This window comes from Lactuca saligna, chromosome 8 (genome assembly GCF_052625555.1).
Source record: "Lactuca saligna cultivar CGN05327 chromosome 8, ASM5262555v1, whole genome shotgun sequence".
Lineage (NCBI taxonomy): Eukaryota > Viridiplantae > Streptophyta > Magnoliopsida > Asterales > Asteraceae > Lactuca > Lactuca saligna.
The window spans coordinates 211,031,157-211,045,235 of record NC_136424.1 but is presented as its reverse complement, the minus strand read 5'-3'; the positions used below and the strand labels follow the sequence as shown (position 1 = coordinate 211,045,235).

The following is a 14,079-nucleotide window of genomic DNA, read 5'->3' as shown; positions in this document are numbered from 1 at the left end:
CAGAGTTTAGTATTTGATTGAGTGTGTTTATGGACTTGTAGCCGAGGAGATTCAGGAGCAGCAGCCGTTAGCTTCCCGAGCCACACACTCAGCAGCCAGCTTACGAGGTGAGTTTCCTTCCAGTAGGAACGGGTCTAAGGCCACAATGCCGACCCGTTCAGTTAGCAGTAGTTTCCGGATTTAGGTCCGATGCAGTAGCTAGAATGTTCGATGCCTTCGTGGCTCGAACAGGATTTGTGTGCTATGTTTTATGCGTTAAGTATTATGTGTTCCGGGCTACGGCCCGATGTAGTATGCCGTATATGTGTTTATGCTAGTTGATGAGTTATGCTATGCCATGTTCAGTCAGTCAGTTCCGGACTTCGGTCCGATGCAGTTAGTTCCGGACATTGGTTCGATGCAGTTAGTTCCGGACTTCGGTCCGATGCAGTTAGTTCCGGACTTCGGTCCGATGCAGGGGACAAGGTCCCAGTCAGTTCCGGACTTCGGTCCGATGCAGTTAGTTCCGGACTTCGGTCCGATGCAGGGGACAAGGTCCCAGTCAGTTCCGGACTTCGATCCGATGCAGTTAGTTCCGGACTTTGGTCCGATGCAGGGGACAAGGTCCCGATCAGTTCCGGACTTCGGTCCGATGCAGTTTCCGGGCTTCGGCCCGATGCAGTGGGCAAGGCCCAATATGTGTTTATATGTTATTGTATGGTATGTGGTAGTTTGGGGGAGCTCACTAAGCTTCGTGCTTACAGTTTCAGTTTTGGTTTCAGGTACTTCCGCAAGCAAAGGGAAGAGCTCGGGGTGACGGCATCGCACACACCATAGCTTTAGCTTTTAGCCTGGGATTAATTTAGTTTGTTTTGATTTGCCGTAGTATGATACAGTTTCCGCACAGTGTTTTCTATTATGTTGGAATACATCACGTATGGTTTTATTATATGACACTCTGATTATGGTTTTGATTATAGTGAAAAACGAAATTTTTGGGTCGTATTTTTGGGTTGTTTCAGATCTACCCGACGCCTGATTTGGAGTTAGGGGCGGTGGTTTTCGCTCTCAAGATTTGGCGGCATTACCTCTACGGGGTTCGGTGTACCATTTACACGGACCACAAGAGTTTGAGGTACCTCATGGATCAGCCGAATCTAAACATGAGGCAACGTCGGTGGTTAGATGTGGTGAAGGATTATGATTGTGAGATCCTTTACCACCCGGGAAAGGCCAACATGGTGGCCGATGCGCTTAGGTGCAAGGCGGCACCTTTCAGGGATATTTGCTTGAGGATGTATGTGGTGACTCCCCTATTGGAGCAGATTCGGGATGCTCAACAGGAGGCTATCAAGGAGGAACATCGGAAGAGAAAGCGTGTGGTGGGTTAGGTTTCCTCCTTCGATTATGATAGTCGAGGACTATTGACACTACACCGCAGGGTGTGGGTGCCGTATCACGGAGGCGTGCGCCAGATCTTGATGGAGGATGCGCACAAGTCTCGATTCTCTATTCATCCCAGGGCGACGAAGATGTATAGGGATCTTCGTCTAGATTATTGGTGGCCCTGCATGAAGCGGGATGTGGCATGGTACGTCGAGCAGTGCTTGACCTGCAGGAAGGTCAGGGTCGAACATCAAAGACCGCATGGGAAGATGCAGCCGTTGGGCATCCCGTTGTGGAAATGGGAAGACATCACGATGGATTTTATCACAAAGCTTCCCAGGACTGCGCGTGGAGTAGATTCGATTTGGGTCATCGTGGACTGATTGACCAAGAGCGCCTATTTTATTCCGATCTAGGAGAGCATCTCGGCCGAAAAGTTGGCCGATATCTACATCAGGGAGATAGTAGCGTGACACGGGGTGCCAGTGTCAGTGATATCAGACCGAGATGTGCGATTCACTTCCAGATTTTGGAAGAAGTTTCATGACGAGTTGGGCGCTCGTTTGCATTTTAGCACCGCCTTTCACCCGCAGACGGATGGTCAGAGCGAGCGGACCATCCAGACTTTGGAAGATATGTTGCGGGCATGTGTGTTAGATTTCGGTGGTAGCTGGGATACCTATCTTCCCTTGGCTGAGTTCTCATACAACAACAGCTACCACGCGAGTATTGACCGTCCCCCATTCGAGATGTTGTACGAACGAAGGTGCAGGACCCCAATATGCTGGGGTGAAGTTGGCCAGAGGGTCATGGGGAGCACCGAAATGGTGCTCGAGACGACCGAGAGGATCCAACAGGTTCGGATCAAGCTTCAGACTGCTTAGAGTCGGAAAAAAAGTTATGCCGACAAGCGTCGATCCGACTTGGAGTTCCAAGTCGGGGATATGGTTCTCCTGAAGGTGTCGCCTTGGAAAGGCGTCATTCGATTCAGGAAGCGGGGCAAGTTGGGCCCGAGATTTATCGGACCGTTCAGGGTTGTAGCCCGGGTGGGCAAGGTGGCGTATAGATTGGATCTGTCGATCGAGCTCAGCCAGATCCACAACACTTTCCATGTCTCTCAGCTGCGGAAGTGCTTAGTGGATGATTCAGCAGTAGTGCCGTTGGAGGATATTCAGGTTGATGACATCTTGAATTACATTGAGCGCCCCGTCGCAATCCTCGACCGAAAGTCGAAGGATTTGAGGAACAAGAGGGTGGAACTAGTGATGGTGCAATGGCAGCACCTCAAGGGTTCGGAGTGGACTTGGGAGCCGGTAGAAGAGAGGATGGAGAATTACCCCGAGCTGTTTCAGGATCGAGCGGCAGACTTCGAGGACGAAGTCTAAAATAAGTGGGGGAGATTTGTAGCACCTGGTTCCTGGTACGTGAGTTTTGCCTTAAGTATTTGTGTTTTTGGCCGTGGACTCGGCGAGTTGGAGGCCCGCCTCGCCGAGTAGAGACGAGACTCTGGGGCGCGGATAAGATGGCGACTCGACGGGTCCATATTAGGGACTCAGCGAGTCTGCGCTGTTTGATGAAACCCTAATTTCTAAGGGTTTGCACCCTATTTAAACACCCATTTGCACCCCAACTCCACCCCATTCACCCCCAGAACCTCTCCATACGTCCTAGCTCTTGTTCTTGTGAGTTTGAGGTATTTTAGGGTGTGTTCTTGAAGATTTTGAGAAGGAAGTGGAGTAGATCAAGAGGAAGGGAAGGAAACCAAGCATCTTAGTGTCCTCTCAGAGATTTCCTTGAGGTAAAACTCGTTTTCCCCCTGTCTATATGCTTATAACTCCCTTAAAGTCTTCCTTGAGCCCTTCCCCAACCTTGTTTGTGCATCATATTTCATAATAAGTTGATTGGCCTCTAGATCTAGACTTGGTTGAGCTCCAAGAGCTCAGATCTACTACCTTTATGGACCCATATTGCATGAAGACCTTAGATCTACTCTTTTGGTGCATTTTGAACCCTAAAACCATCATGGAAGAATATCTACTCGTGAAGTTGGAAACTTTACGTGTTATTCATGCTCTAGGAACCCAAATCTATGAATGGAATGGACTAGATTCGAGCAAAATCGCGTATATGACTCTTGCATGGAGCAGACTCGGCGAGTCGCTCATCTGACTCGACGAGTCTAGTCGCGAGTCTCCGAGATTGTCCCCTTTTTGATATGACGAGTTGAATAGTGAGTCCAGGATGGACTCAGTGAGTTGGAAGCCAAAACTCATCCATAATGGAACTCAACGAGTCGATGCCCAGACTCGGCGAGTTCAAGGCAATCTCCTTAGATCAAGATCAGACTCGGTGAGTTGTTCATACAACTCGGCGAGTAGGATGAAGGACTTGAACATCAGTTTGGAAGGAGAACTCGTCGAGTCAACGCCTAACTCGACGAGTAGAAACAGAATCCAGGTCAGTCGTTTGGACATGGACTCAGCGAGTTGGCAAGCCAACTCGGCGAGTCGGGTCAACTGGAAGTTGACTCTAACTTTGACTTAGGGCATGATTAGGGGTAAAATGGTCATTTTACCCAAAGGACAGTTAGCAGTTTTTGACTAAGTGTTTGGTGGGAATTACAGCCGGAGGATTTCCGGAGCAGCAGCAGCAGCAGTCAGACTATTCCCACACAGATCAGCAGCTACTCCGAGGTGAGTTACCTTCCAGTAGTGGTGGGTCTAAGGCCACAATGCCGGCCCACCAGTAGGAGTTGTATGTTAGATGATTGTCTTTGTGATATCATCTAGGTTTTCTACTACCTGATAGGTTATGTGTTGGCATGATATGTTGTATGTGATAGTAGTAGAGTTCGGTTGTTAGGACCGAAGGGTAGTCAGACACCCCAGATATGTCTGATATTATGTTCGTGTTATGATATATGTGATGGTAGTAGTAGGGGGTGAAATAGTCCCCGCGGTTCGGTTGTTAGGACCGAAGGGTAGTCAGCACCCCAGAATAGCTCGACATGGGTAGGTCAGTGCCCCAGAATGGCTTGACACGGGTAGGATGGCACCCCAGAATGGCCGCACGGGTAGTCGGCACCCCAGAATGGCCGTACCGGGTAGTTAGGAACCCCCGAATAGCCTGGCAGTATGTATGTTATGTATTGTATGGTATGTGGTACGATGGGGGAACTCACTAAGCTTTGTGCTTACAGTTTACAGTTTTGGTTTCAGGTACCTCTTCATCGAAGGGGAAGGAGCTGGCACGGTAGCGGCACATCATGCACACACACTGGTTTCCGCATCTATTAGATTTCTCTGGGATTTATACTCTGATGTTTTAATTGGTTGTATGACTTGACTTTTGAACATGGTTTATGTTGTGATGTAGTTTGATCAAACAATGTTTTTATTTATTAACGTTTTCTAAAGTAATGTTTTAAAAATGAAATTTTTGGACATGAAAAATGGGTCGTTACATCCCATTTATCAATCCAATCTAACGTGTCTTTCCAAAGTAGTGTATACTTCGAGATCAAGAGTAGTTTTTGAAGTGAATAGATTTTCAAGATGATGTTGTTTTAGAGTTAATCCATTGTGTTATGACCGAAGTGAAAGTACTTGTTTATTGTTTACTGTTTGTAATTTAGTATTGTACAACTAGCAAGATCAACAACAATGGTTGTGTCAGACTGTTGATCTTTAGTCCATGTACACTTTATCTAGAATTTGTCGTTAATAACTCCTTGGCTATAAAAGGAGTGTCTACCTTTGTAATATGTGTGCAACTTGAGAGTAACTTCACTTCTATCAAACAATGAATTATTCAATAAATCATTTCTCTCTAACATTCTTATTGTTCTTATTTACTTTTCACCATTCATACTTTATATTAATTATCTTGAGCACTTTATTTAGTTATTTTCTTCAAGGATTAACTGGTTTATCCACACTTGACTAGATCTTTCAATATAAGCAATCATTGGTGTTAGATTAACCTAAGGTTTAAGTTTTTAAACCTTGTCTGTGTAAATCTATGAACTCATAGATCTATACACCAAGAACATCTTCTTCTTCTCCAGAGCATCAAAGACAATACCATATGCTCACAAGTGGATGAAAGAGGAGATGAGAGGCTGGAAGTGATGAAAAGGGAGCTTGGGTTTCATTTAGGAAGGCTAGTGGCTGAAGAGGATACCCTAACCTTGAAGTTAGAGGCTTTAAATATGGAAGAAACCCTAAAAGACCATGGGCTCGGGTTGCCACAGCCGCCACGTTGTGGCACACTACTTGCTACATCGTGGTGCTCACCAGAAAAGCGTGATCATGAAAATCCTGCCACGTCGTGGGTATCCATACACCACGTGATGACATATATTTTCCCTCAAAAACCAAACCTTTTACTCTTTCAGCTCACCAACAATCCATCCTGTAAAATGAGTGTTACATCCGACGTGGATTTTATATCAAAATATTGCCATGTCATTTATTTGATAAGCTGTGAGATTGATGATAACCAATCAAATTGTTACAATTGCAACAAATTATAAATTTAATGACATAATTGAGAAAAAACAAAATACAGTGTCAAAATCAAAATTTTTATAAATTTAGTGACTTAATTGAAATTTGGGAAAAATGGTTACTAGGAGAACAGAGAGAACCAATCATTTGATTGATATTGAAACAAAATTGTAAATAAAGTAACTCAATTGAGAGAAAAAAATACGATGTCGAAATCAAAAATTTCAATTAACTTAGTGACTTTATTGTAATTTGCCCTTAAAATAATTGCATGACTAAATAATAAATAAAATATTTAATAATCACATAAAGATAGATCATTTCCAACCTAATTCCGTGGAATTAACCGTTTGTACTATCGTACGATTCGATCAAATGATCATGTGACTTTACATATAATTTCATATATCCATCAATTTATTTTCTTACATCATGCTCTAAGTTCCTTCTCCATGATGTGTATTTCAAATTCTTTTTCCTCCTCTATGATGCACAACTTCTCTTTCTTGGTCTCTTCTACCTTCACTCGATGTTGTTTCTTGTCGTTAACATATTTTTTTTGTTAAAACTATTGAATTTGACATGCGCTTTTATATATATATATATATATATATATATATATATATATATATATATATATATATATATATATATATATATATATATATATATATATATATATATATATATATATATATATATTTATTGTTTCTTGTCGTTAACATATTTTTTTGTTAAAACTATTGAATTTGACATGCGCTTTTATATATATATATATATATATATATATATATATATATATATATATATATATATATATATATATATATATATATATATATATATATATATATATATATATAGGTTCAGGTTCATTTGAGACCATTCTAATTTTGTGAGACCGTGAGACCAAATCTAAAAATAATTTTAAAATGCAAAATAAATGGAAAAATCCAAAAATTCTTTTTTTTTTTTAAATATTATTTTCGGAACTTGAATTAACTAAAAAAAAAAAAAATCTTATTTTTTTGATAAATACGTGAAATATTGTAAATAGAATATTACACTGTACATATTTTAAAAATAATTTTAAAATGCAAAATAAATGGAGAAATCAAAAAATTTTTTTTTTAAATATTATTTTCGGAACTTGAATTAACTAAAAAAAATTTAAAAAAATAAAAATAAAATAAAAAAAATAAAAAAATACGTCTCACGGTCTCACAAAATTAGGCCGTCTCACATGAACCTAACCCTATATATATATATATATATATATATATATATATATATATATATATATATATATATATATATATATATATATATATATATATATATATATATATATATATATATATATATATATATATATATATATATATATATATACACGACATAAGATTCTACACCTAAATGTCAGACCACTAGTAATTATATTAGCGACTAGGATTAAAACATAAACTATCCATTTAGAAATAATCACCGACAGTAATTACGGACGGAACAATGACATATCCAGTTGATTCCAAAGTGTTTTGTGACAAGCTAATAAGTCGTTAAGTCCCTCGCTAAGTCTATCGCTAGTACCTAATTAATCTCGTTGCTGATATTGGCCTTTTAGCGACACATTTCCAACGATAGTTTTTGTTGCTAATTCCTATGTTTCTAGTACGTAAATAAAGTTATGAGCCCCTTCATGACATAAGCCTATCCAGTCGCACATACCACACCTCTTCAAATCAGCTATGGAAAATGATTAACCATGAGAGAGAAAAACTCCATTTTGGGTGACCTTTCACAATTTTCCACGCTGACACACGAAAAAGGTTTTAATATAAAGGCTTCTACATTCAATGTTTATTGAGTCAATATATCCACTTCTGATTGACTTCGGAAATTGGTTAGATTGTGGTTATAGATAATGTTGAACTTGATGATTTTTCCATGCACGTCCATCCACTTTGAATTCATTTGATGTACACTCCGATCACTGCTCCTAAATTGTTTTAAATTATATAAAGAACGTTTTCGAGTCTTCTAAAAAATTGATACAAGCCTTACCCAATGCGACTTCTTCTTTGATGCTCCCTATATGGTTTTGCCTTCTGTCTTATAAGATTCTTATTAGATATATGTGAATGGTGGCTCAACCGTTTCGGGGACTCTAAGTAAACCAATAATATGCGGCCCTTTGGATAATGGAAAAGTGGAAAAGAAGTGAAACACATACCGTTTGACATTGAGGATTTGAACAATTGAAAATCGAGATAGAAGAATAGAAGATAAATGTGGCGTTTCGGTTTTCAAGATCGCACTGATGTGCCGCATGCATTTCGTCTTCAATGGGGGATGGTTCTTTTCGGTGACTCGTCGATTTGTTCTTGGACTTATGAGTTTGTTTGGATTGAGTTTATTATGTTTCCTCATTAGACTCTTGGGCTTGGGGTCAATGGTAGATTTTATGTTTGAATTTTGGAATGAATTAAATATTGGTTGATCTTGCATGAGTTTGAAAATTATTGTGTGAATGTTATATTGAAAATTGTAGAGGTTATGAGAATTGGGTTGAGTATTGTAGAAATTATGGGAATTAAGTGTTATTATTTTGTTGATCTTGTCTACTCGTAGCATGAATTTTCCTTCTTGAACCTGTTGTTTTAGCCTTGCCGCAATTTCAAACAATTTGGAATAAGAATGTTAAGAATCTAGTGGAAATTGGTGTGAAAAAATGAGAAGAAATATGGAGTTGATATTTGTAAAGTTTGTTTAACCAATTAAAAGAAGAGCCATTGGAGGAGGAAGTAGCCATTGGCAATGGTTAAAAGAAGAATAAAAGATAGATCAACCTGTTTTAGGTTCTACTTCTTTGGTACCGAACCCCTCATCGCTTCCCAAGCCATCCCGAACCCATTTAATGCACTCTAATTAACACTTTAGTGCCATGTCAAGTTAGAGTGTGGAAATTTATTACAGACCATACGGCTTGCACAACGGCGGATCCATTAATTTTTATACGGGGGACAAGAATTCTCAAGATTCAAAATAGCGAACGCAAATAATTTCTTAATATTTGAAGTCGTAAATTGAAATAAATATATAATTAAAGCAAAAGTTGCAATTGAATTTGCTAAGTCGTGTCTTGAAATCAATCTATGATATTTTCATCAAGAACCAGTGGATATACATCATTCTAAATAAAAATGACTAAACAATTATTTAAAATTCGATCATCCATGTTATTCTACAACTTATTATCTCTACATTTGATACAGCAAAAGAAAATATATTATATGTAGTTATCATATCCAAATTATTAAAAATACTATACAATCCCTTTAGCACAACGTATACATGTTTACAAATAATTAAAATTTTTATGTATATTGTTTTAGGAATATTGTAGCATCCTAATGTCCCATGTAACTCGGCCCCTCTTCCATATCCAAGTGAATAGTTAAATTTTTATTATTTCTAAAGTTGTCTTTTCCCATAAATATTGTAACTTTTACTTGGTTGGATCTAGCTCAACTAAAATTAGCCGAACAAAATTCTCCATAATAATAACGCTATTGATATTCTACCTAGGAATATCCGTTTTTGGACTTATATGTCTACACATTATATTTAAACTTTCTTGCTATTGCTATGCTCTATTCCGTTGATAAAAGCAATGCATTGAGTTTATTATAATATTAACTCGACTTCACATCCAACAATATTAATACAACATAATTACAATCTTTGTCTCTCTTAGATTCTCATATGGAAATAATGAGCCAATACCGGTGGGTTGCAAGCTGGTGTGCTGTGGCTATGGCAATGGCGGTGCCATGGAAAATGTTGGAGTGGGTATGGTTCAAACCAAAAAGGCTTGAAAAATGCCTTAGGCAGCAAGGTCTCACAGGCACCTCCTACAAGCTACTCTTTGGTGATACAAAAGAGATCATGCAGACAACAACGCTAGAGCCCATGAATCTTTCTGATGATATCATGCCTAGAGTCATGCCCTTTGTTCATAGGGCAATTCAAACCTATGGTACTTCCTAAAACATACATACATACATACATACATACATACATACATGATCTTTATTGAGGTTTGCTTGTTTTATAGGTAATATTTTCTTTGCATGGTTCGGACCGGTGCCAACATTGCACATAATCGATCCGGAAGTCGTGAGGGATGTCTTATCCCGCATGAATGAATTTCAAAAGCCTAGGAAAAACAACCCGTATATTAAGATACTATCAACGGGTGTAATAGACTATGAAGGAGATAAGTGGTCTAAACATAGAAAAATTATCAATCCTACTTTCCATGCCGAGAAATTAAAGGTTTGACTTGACACAACCATTTTCCAGAGAAAATCAAAAGACTCAACATATCTAATATTATTAAAGTTTATCTGTCATTGAGTTCTAAAAGTGTAACCATGATTTGAGTTTTAATTACTTGGATGCAGTTAATGGCACCGGCTATGTGTTTAAGTTGCTGTGAGATGATAAAGAGATGGGAGACATTGTTTTCGAATGAACAATCGTTGGAGTTGGATGTATTTCCCCATCTTCAAACGTTATCAGGCGATGTGATTTCACGTACTGCATTTGGGAGTAGCTATGAGGAAGGTGTAAGGATTTTTGACCTTCAGAATGAAATAGGTTCTATACTTATGCATGTGATACAATCTTTATACATCCCTGGATCGAGGTAGATTTTATCATGTATAATCCAATATTGGTATTCGAATTATAGATAAATGTATGTATACTTACACACACTTATCTAAATATAATAGCGATTATGAGAAAAACACCCATAAATTATGACTTTACTATCACTGAGCTAATTAAAATCTGGATTACCTAGATTCCTTCCAAACTCAAGGAATAAAAGAATGGTGGAGATCGATCATGAAGTGAAGACTTTGATAAAGGATATGATCTATAAACGAACAATTGCAATGGAAGCAGGAAAAAGCATGAACGATGACTTATTAGGCATATTGTTACAGTCGAACTACAATGAGATTCAGGAAACTGGAAACAAAAAATTTGGAATGAGCATTGATGAAATCATCGAAGAGTGTAAACTTTTCTACTTTGCAGGCCATGAAACTGTGGGTAATTTACTTGTATGGACGATGGTTTTATTGAGCAGATATCCACATTGGCAAGAGCTAGCAAGAGAAGAAGTTTTTCAAGTTTTTGCACATAACCAACCAAATATTGATGGATTGAGCCGCCTAAAAATTGTTAGTTCACATTTCTCATCATTTAGATTTTTTTTTTCTTAACGAAATGTAATGTCATATTTTCATGAATTTTGTTTTTTTAAGGTAAATATGATATTGCTCGAGGTTCTAAGGTTGTACCCAGGAGTGACAGCATTGTATCGAATGTGCATCAAGGAAACCAAGGTAGCTGGCATAAATCTTCCTGAAGGAACACTGGTCATAATGCCGATATTAGCAATGCACCATGATCAAGAAACATGGGGCGATGATGCCATGGAATTCAACCCACAAAGATTCTCTCAAGGTGTCTCAAATGCAACAACTAGGGGCCAACATTCCTATTTCCCATTCGGTGGGGGACCTCGTATATGTATCGGACAAAACTTTGCTATGTTGGAAGCCAAAATCGCAATGGCTATGATTCTACAACGATTTTCTTTCGTGCTTTCACCATCTTACTCACATGCCCCTCAATCTATCGTCACTCTCCAACCTCAGTATGGTGCTCACTTAATTTTGAGGAAAGTAAACTTATCGAAGAGTGTGTAAAAATTAAACTATTTAGGTATTCACTTCTATGGATTGTTTTTTTTTTCTTCACTTCCCTATTGTGTTTCGGTTTGTAACTTTGATAACCTTATTATTATTAATGTATCGGAGTTACCATGTGTGGAAACCCCTAATGATATAGATATGCAAGGATCCTTGGTGCTATCGAAGAGGCGTACAAAATCATCCAATTTTGTTGTCCTAGTATTGGATGGAAAGATAACGTTTCACGGTTTGTTAAATGACGATTGATGATGTGTTAACACAACAAGGTTTTTGTTGATACACCACATCCAAGAAAAGAAAAGCTTGGTCAAATAGGAAACATATACAAACCAAATTTAATATTGTACATCTTTGTCTCTTTAATATTGTGTATATCTATTTCGTCATGTGCCAACGTCCAAATATCTCCATGCTCTTCATATATTAGGTATATACTTTCCCTTGATTTATGAAAGAATAGTTGATAAGCATAAAAATATGAACACGAGAATAAAATGATTGATCTCTTATTGTAATTCAAAAAACAACTTAGAACTGGATTACAATTTCTCATTTCTTGCTCTCTCTTTGATCTGATAATCAAAACCTACAAGTTTCAATATCTAAATAGCTGGTAATAGCATTCTAGTTTCTTTCTTACTTGAATACAAACTTGCCATATATAATAAATGCTTGTTCCCTAGGCAAAACGATATGCGTAAACCCTAAGCATCATCTTAGGTTTCCTTGTTGGCCGAAGGATGTTCCCTTCCTACACCTCATCGTGTATGGAAAGGGTAAAATCAGAAATTATCAATAATCACCTCTAATTTCCGAATAGAATTTGAGAGGTCTTTGACCGTAGCAGCTTGCGCATTTCAACGAACTTTATCTTAGCTAACGCCTCTCTCAAAATGTCATATCATTGTTCCTTTCCATTGACACGATCGGTTGTGATCTAATTATCTTCAACTCATTCTCGTATATAGTGGAAACAAGATTTGATGTGCTTGTGCTGACCATGGAAAACTGAGTTTTTGATTATTGAAATTGTTGATGTGTTGTCAACTTTAATTACCATTTATTGTACTCAAGAGTCTGTTATTTCTCTCAAAAGATCTCGTAACCAAATTGCTTGACAAGTTGTTGCAGAAGAAGCCATATACTCATCTTCACAAGATGATAATGCCATTGTTTCTTGTTTTTTAGACCACCATGTGATTGCTAATTCACCAAAGTAAAATAATCCCTGACAGTACTTCTTTCATCTTCTTGATCAATGTTATGACTGCTATCACAATAGCTTACTAGACTTGTTAGATTATTGCGACTGTAACAAATCCCATATTCGATAGTAACTTTTACATATTGTAATATTTGTTTTCTAGCATCCATTTGTGGAGTTTGCATATAACGACTAGAAATGCTAACTAAGGAAGCCAAATCAACCCTGGTTTAAAGTAAATATCTCAATCTTCCAACTAGGATTAGATAATCAGTTGCACCTGTGTCTTGCCCCCTCCTCCGCCTTTCGAGAATTACACATTTGGATCCATTGGAACTAGAGTAGGATTGCATTCATAGATCCATGTGTCTTTGAACACTTTTTTTATACTCTTCTTGCACAATTAGTATCACTACTAGAAAGCAACCCTTTAATGGCATGCAAACAATGACACACACTGATTTACGATACACATTTTTTCCGTGTCCTAAAAATAATGTCTGCTTTCCAAAATATGAAGGATAGAAGACATGCATGTTTGTGTGCCCTAAAATTAGTGTCCAGAAAAAAATTATGAACACGGATGGCACTTATGTTAAATGTGTGTCCTATTCAAACGCGCATTTCTTATCACAAAATTAGGGGACTATTAATTCTAGGGTTTTTTTGAAGAACACTAAAAACACCCACTCACTTAGTACATTCTCTCTGCAATCGATCTGTTTGGTAACCTTTCCTTGCTTTGCCGACGACTTAATTGTCCTCTGACGACCTTAGGGTTACTTATCTTCTAGCAACCTTAGTGTTACTTTTCCACCCATTCTTCGACTTCACCACCAAGAACCTCCATCTGGTAATCTAACATCCTCATATTTCCCTTTCTTTTAAGATAAACAAACCTTGGTAAGGTTTCGAGATCAAGAATTTCAACCATATGTTATTGTTTAATACTATTGGTTTTCTTTTCAGCATTCAGGAACCTAACGATTCTCTGGCTAGCAATAGCTTGTGGTCTGTACTAATTCCGGAAGGTGACTCCTCTGCTCTATCTTTCATATTATCACATTTCTTAACGAATAATTCATCAGATCTTTGGACCAAAAGCCACATCTCTGATTTTGGAAGGGAGAGAGTAGGGTTTATGGAATTTTATCATGATATGAACTTCTAAATGATGTTATTGCATGTCAATGTAATATACAAGTTACTT

General features: G+C 38.1%; 1 protein-coding gene across 1 annotated transcript; it reads left to right on the top strand.

Moving 5' to 3' along the window:
* The first annotated feature begins 9,638 nt into the window (after window positions 1–9,638).
* Window positions 9,639–11,659, top strand: LOC145010469 (cytochrome P450 CYP72A219-like). Its single transcript, XM_078969007.1, has 5 exons — window positions 9,639–9,912; window positions 9,991–10,211; window positions 10,340–10,584; window positions 10,744–11,128; window positions 11,213–11,659. The coding sequence occupies exons 1-5, from the start codon at window positions 9,639–9,641 to the stop codon at window positions 11,657–11,659; spliced, it is 1,572 nt and encodes a 523-aa protein (XP_078825133.1).
* Window positions 11,660–14,079: the final 2,420 nt, after the last annotated feature.

What these genes read in the sequence shown, in the direction of transcription:
- LOC145010469 (XM_078969007.1), top strand. Translation starts at nt 9,639, where the DNA reads ATGGAAATAATGAGCCAATACCGGTGGGTTGCAAGCTGGTGTGCTGTG. An exon ending in TCCATGCCGAGAAATTAAAG is followed by an intron (nt 10,212 to 10,339) that starts GTTTGACTTGAC and finishes ACTTGGATGCAG; the next exon opens with TTAATGGCACCGGCTATGTG. An exon ending in GATTGAGCCGCCTAAAAATT is followed by an intron (nt 11,129 to 11,212) that starts GTTAGTTCACAT and finishes TGTTTTTTTAAG; the next exon opens with GTAAATATGATATTGCTCGA.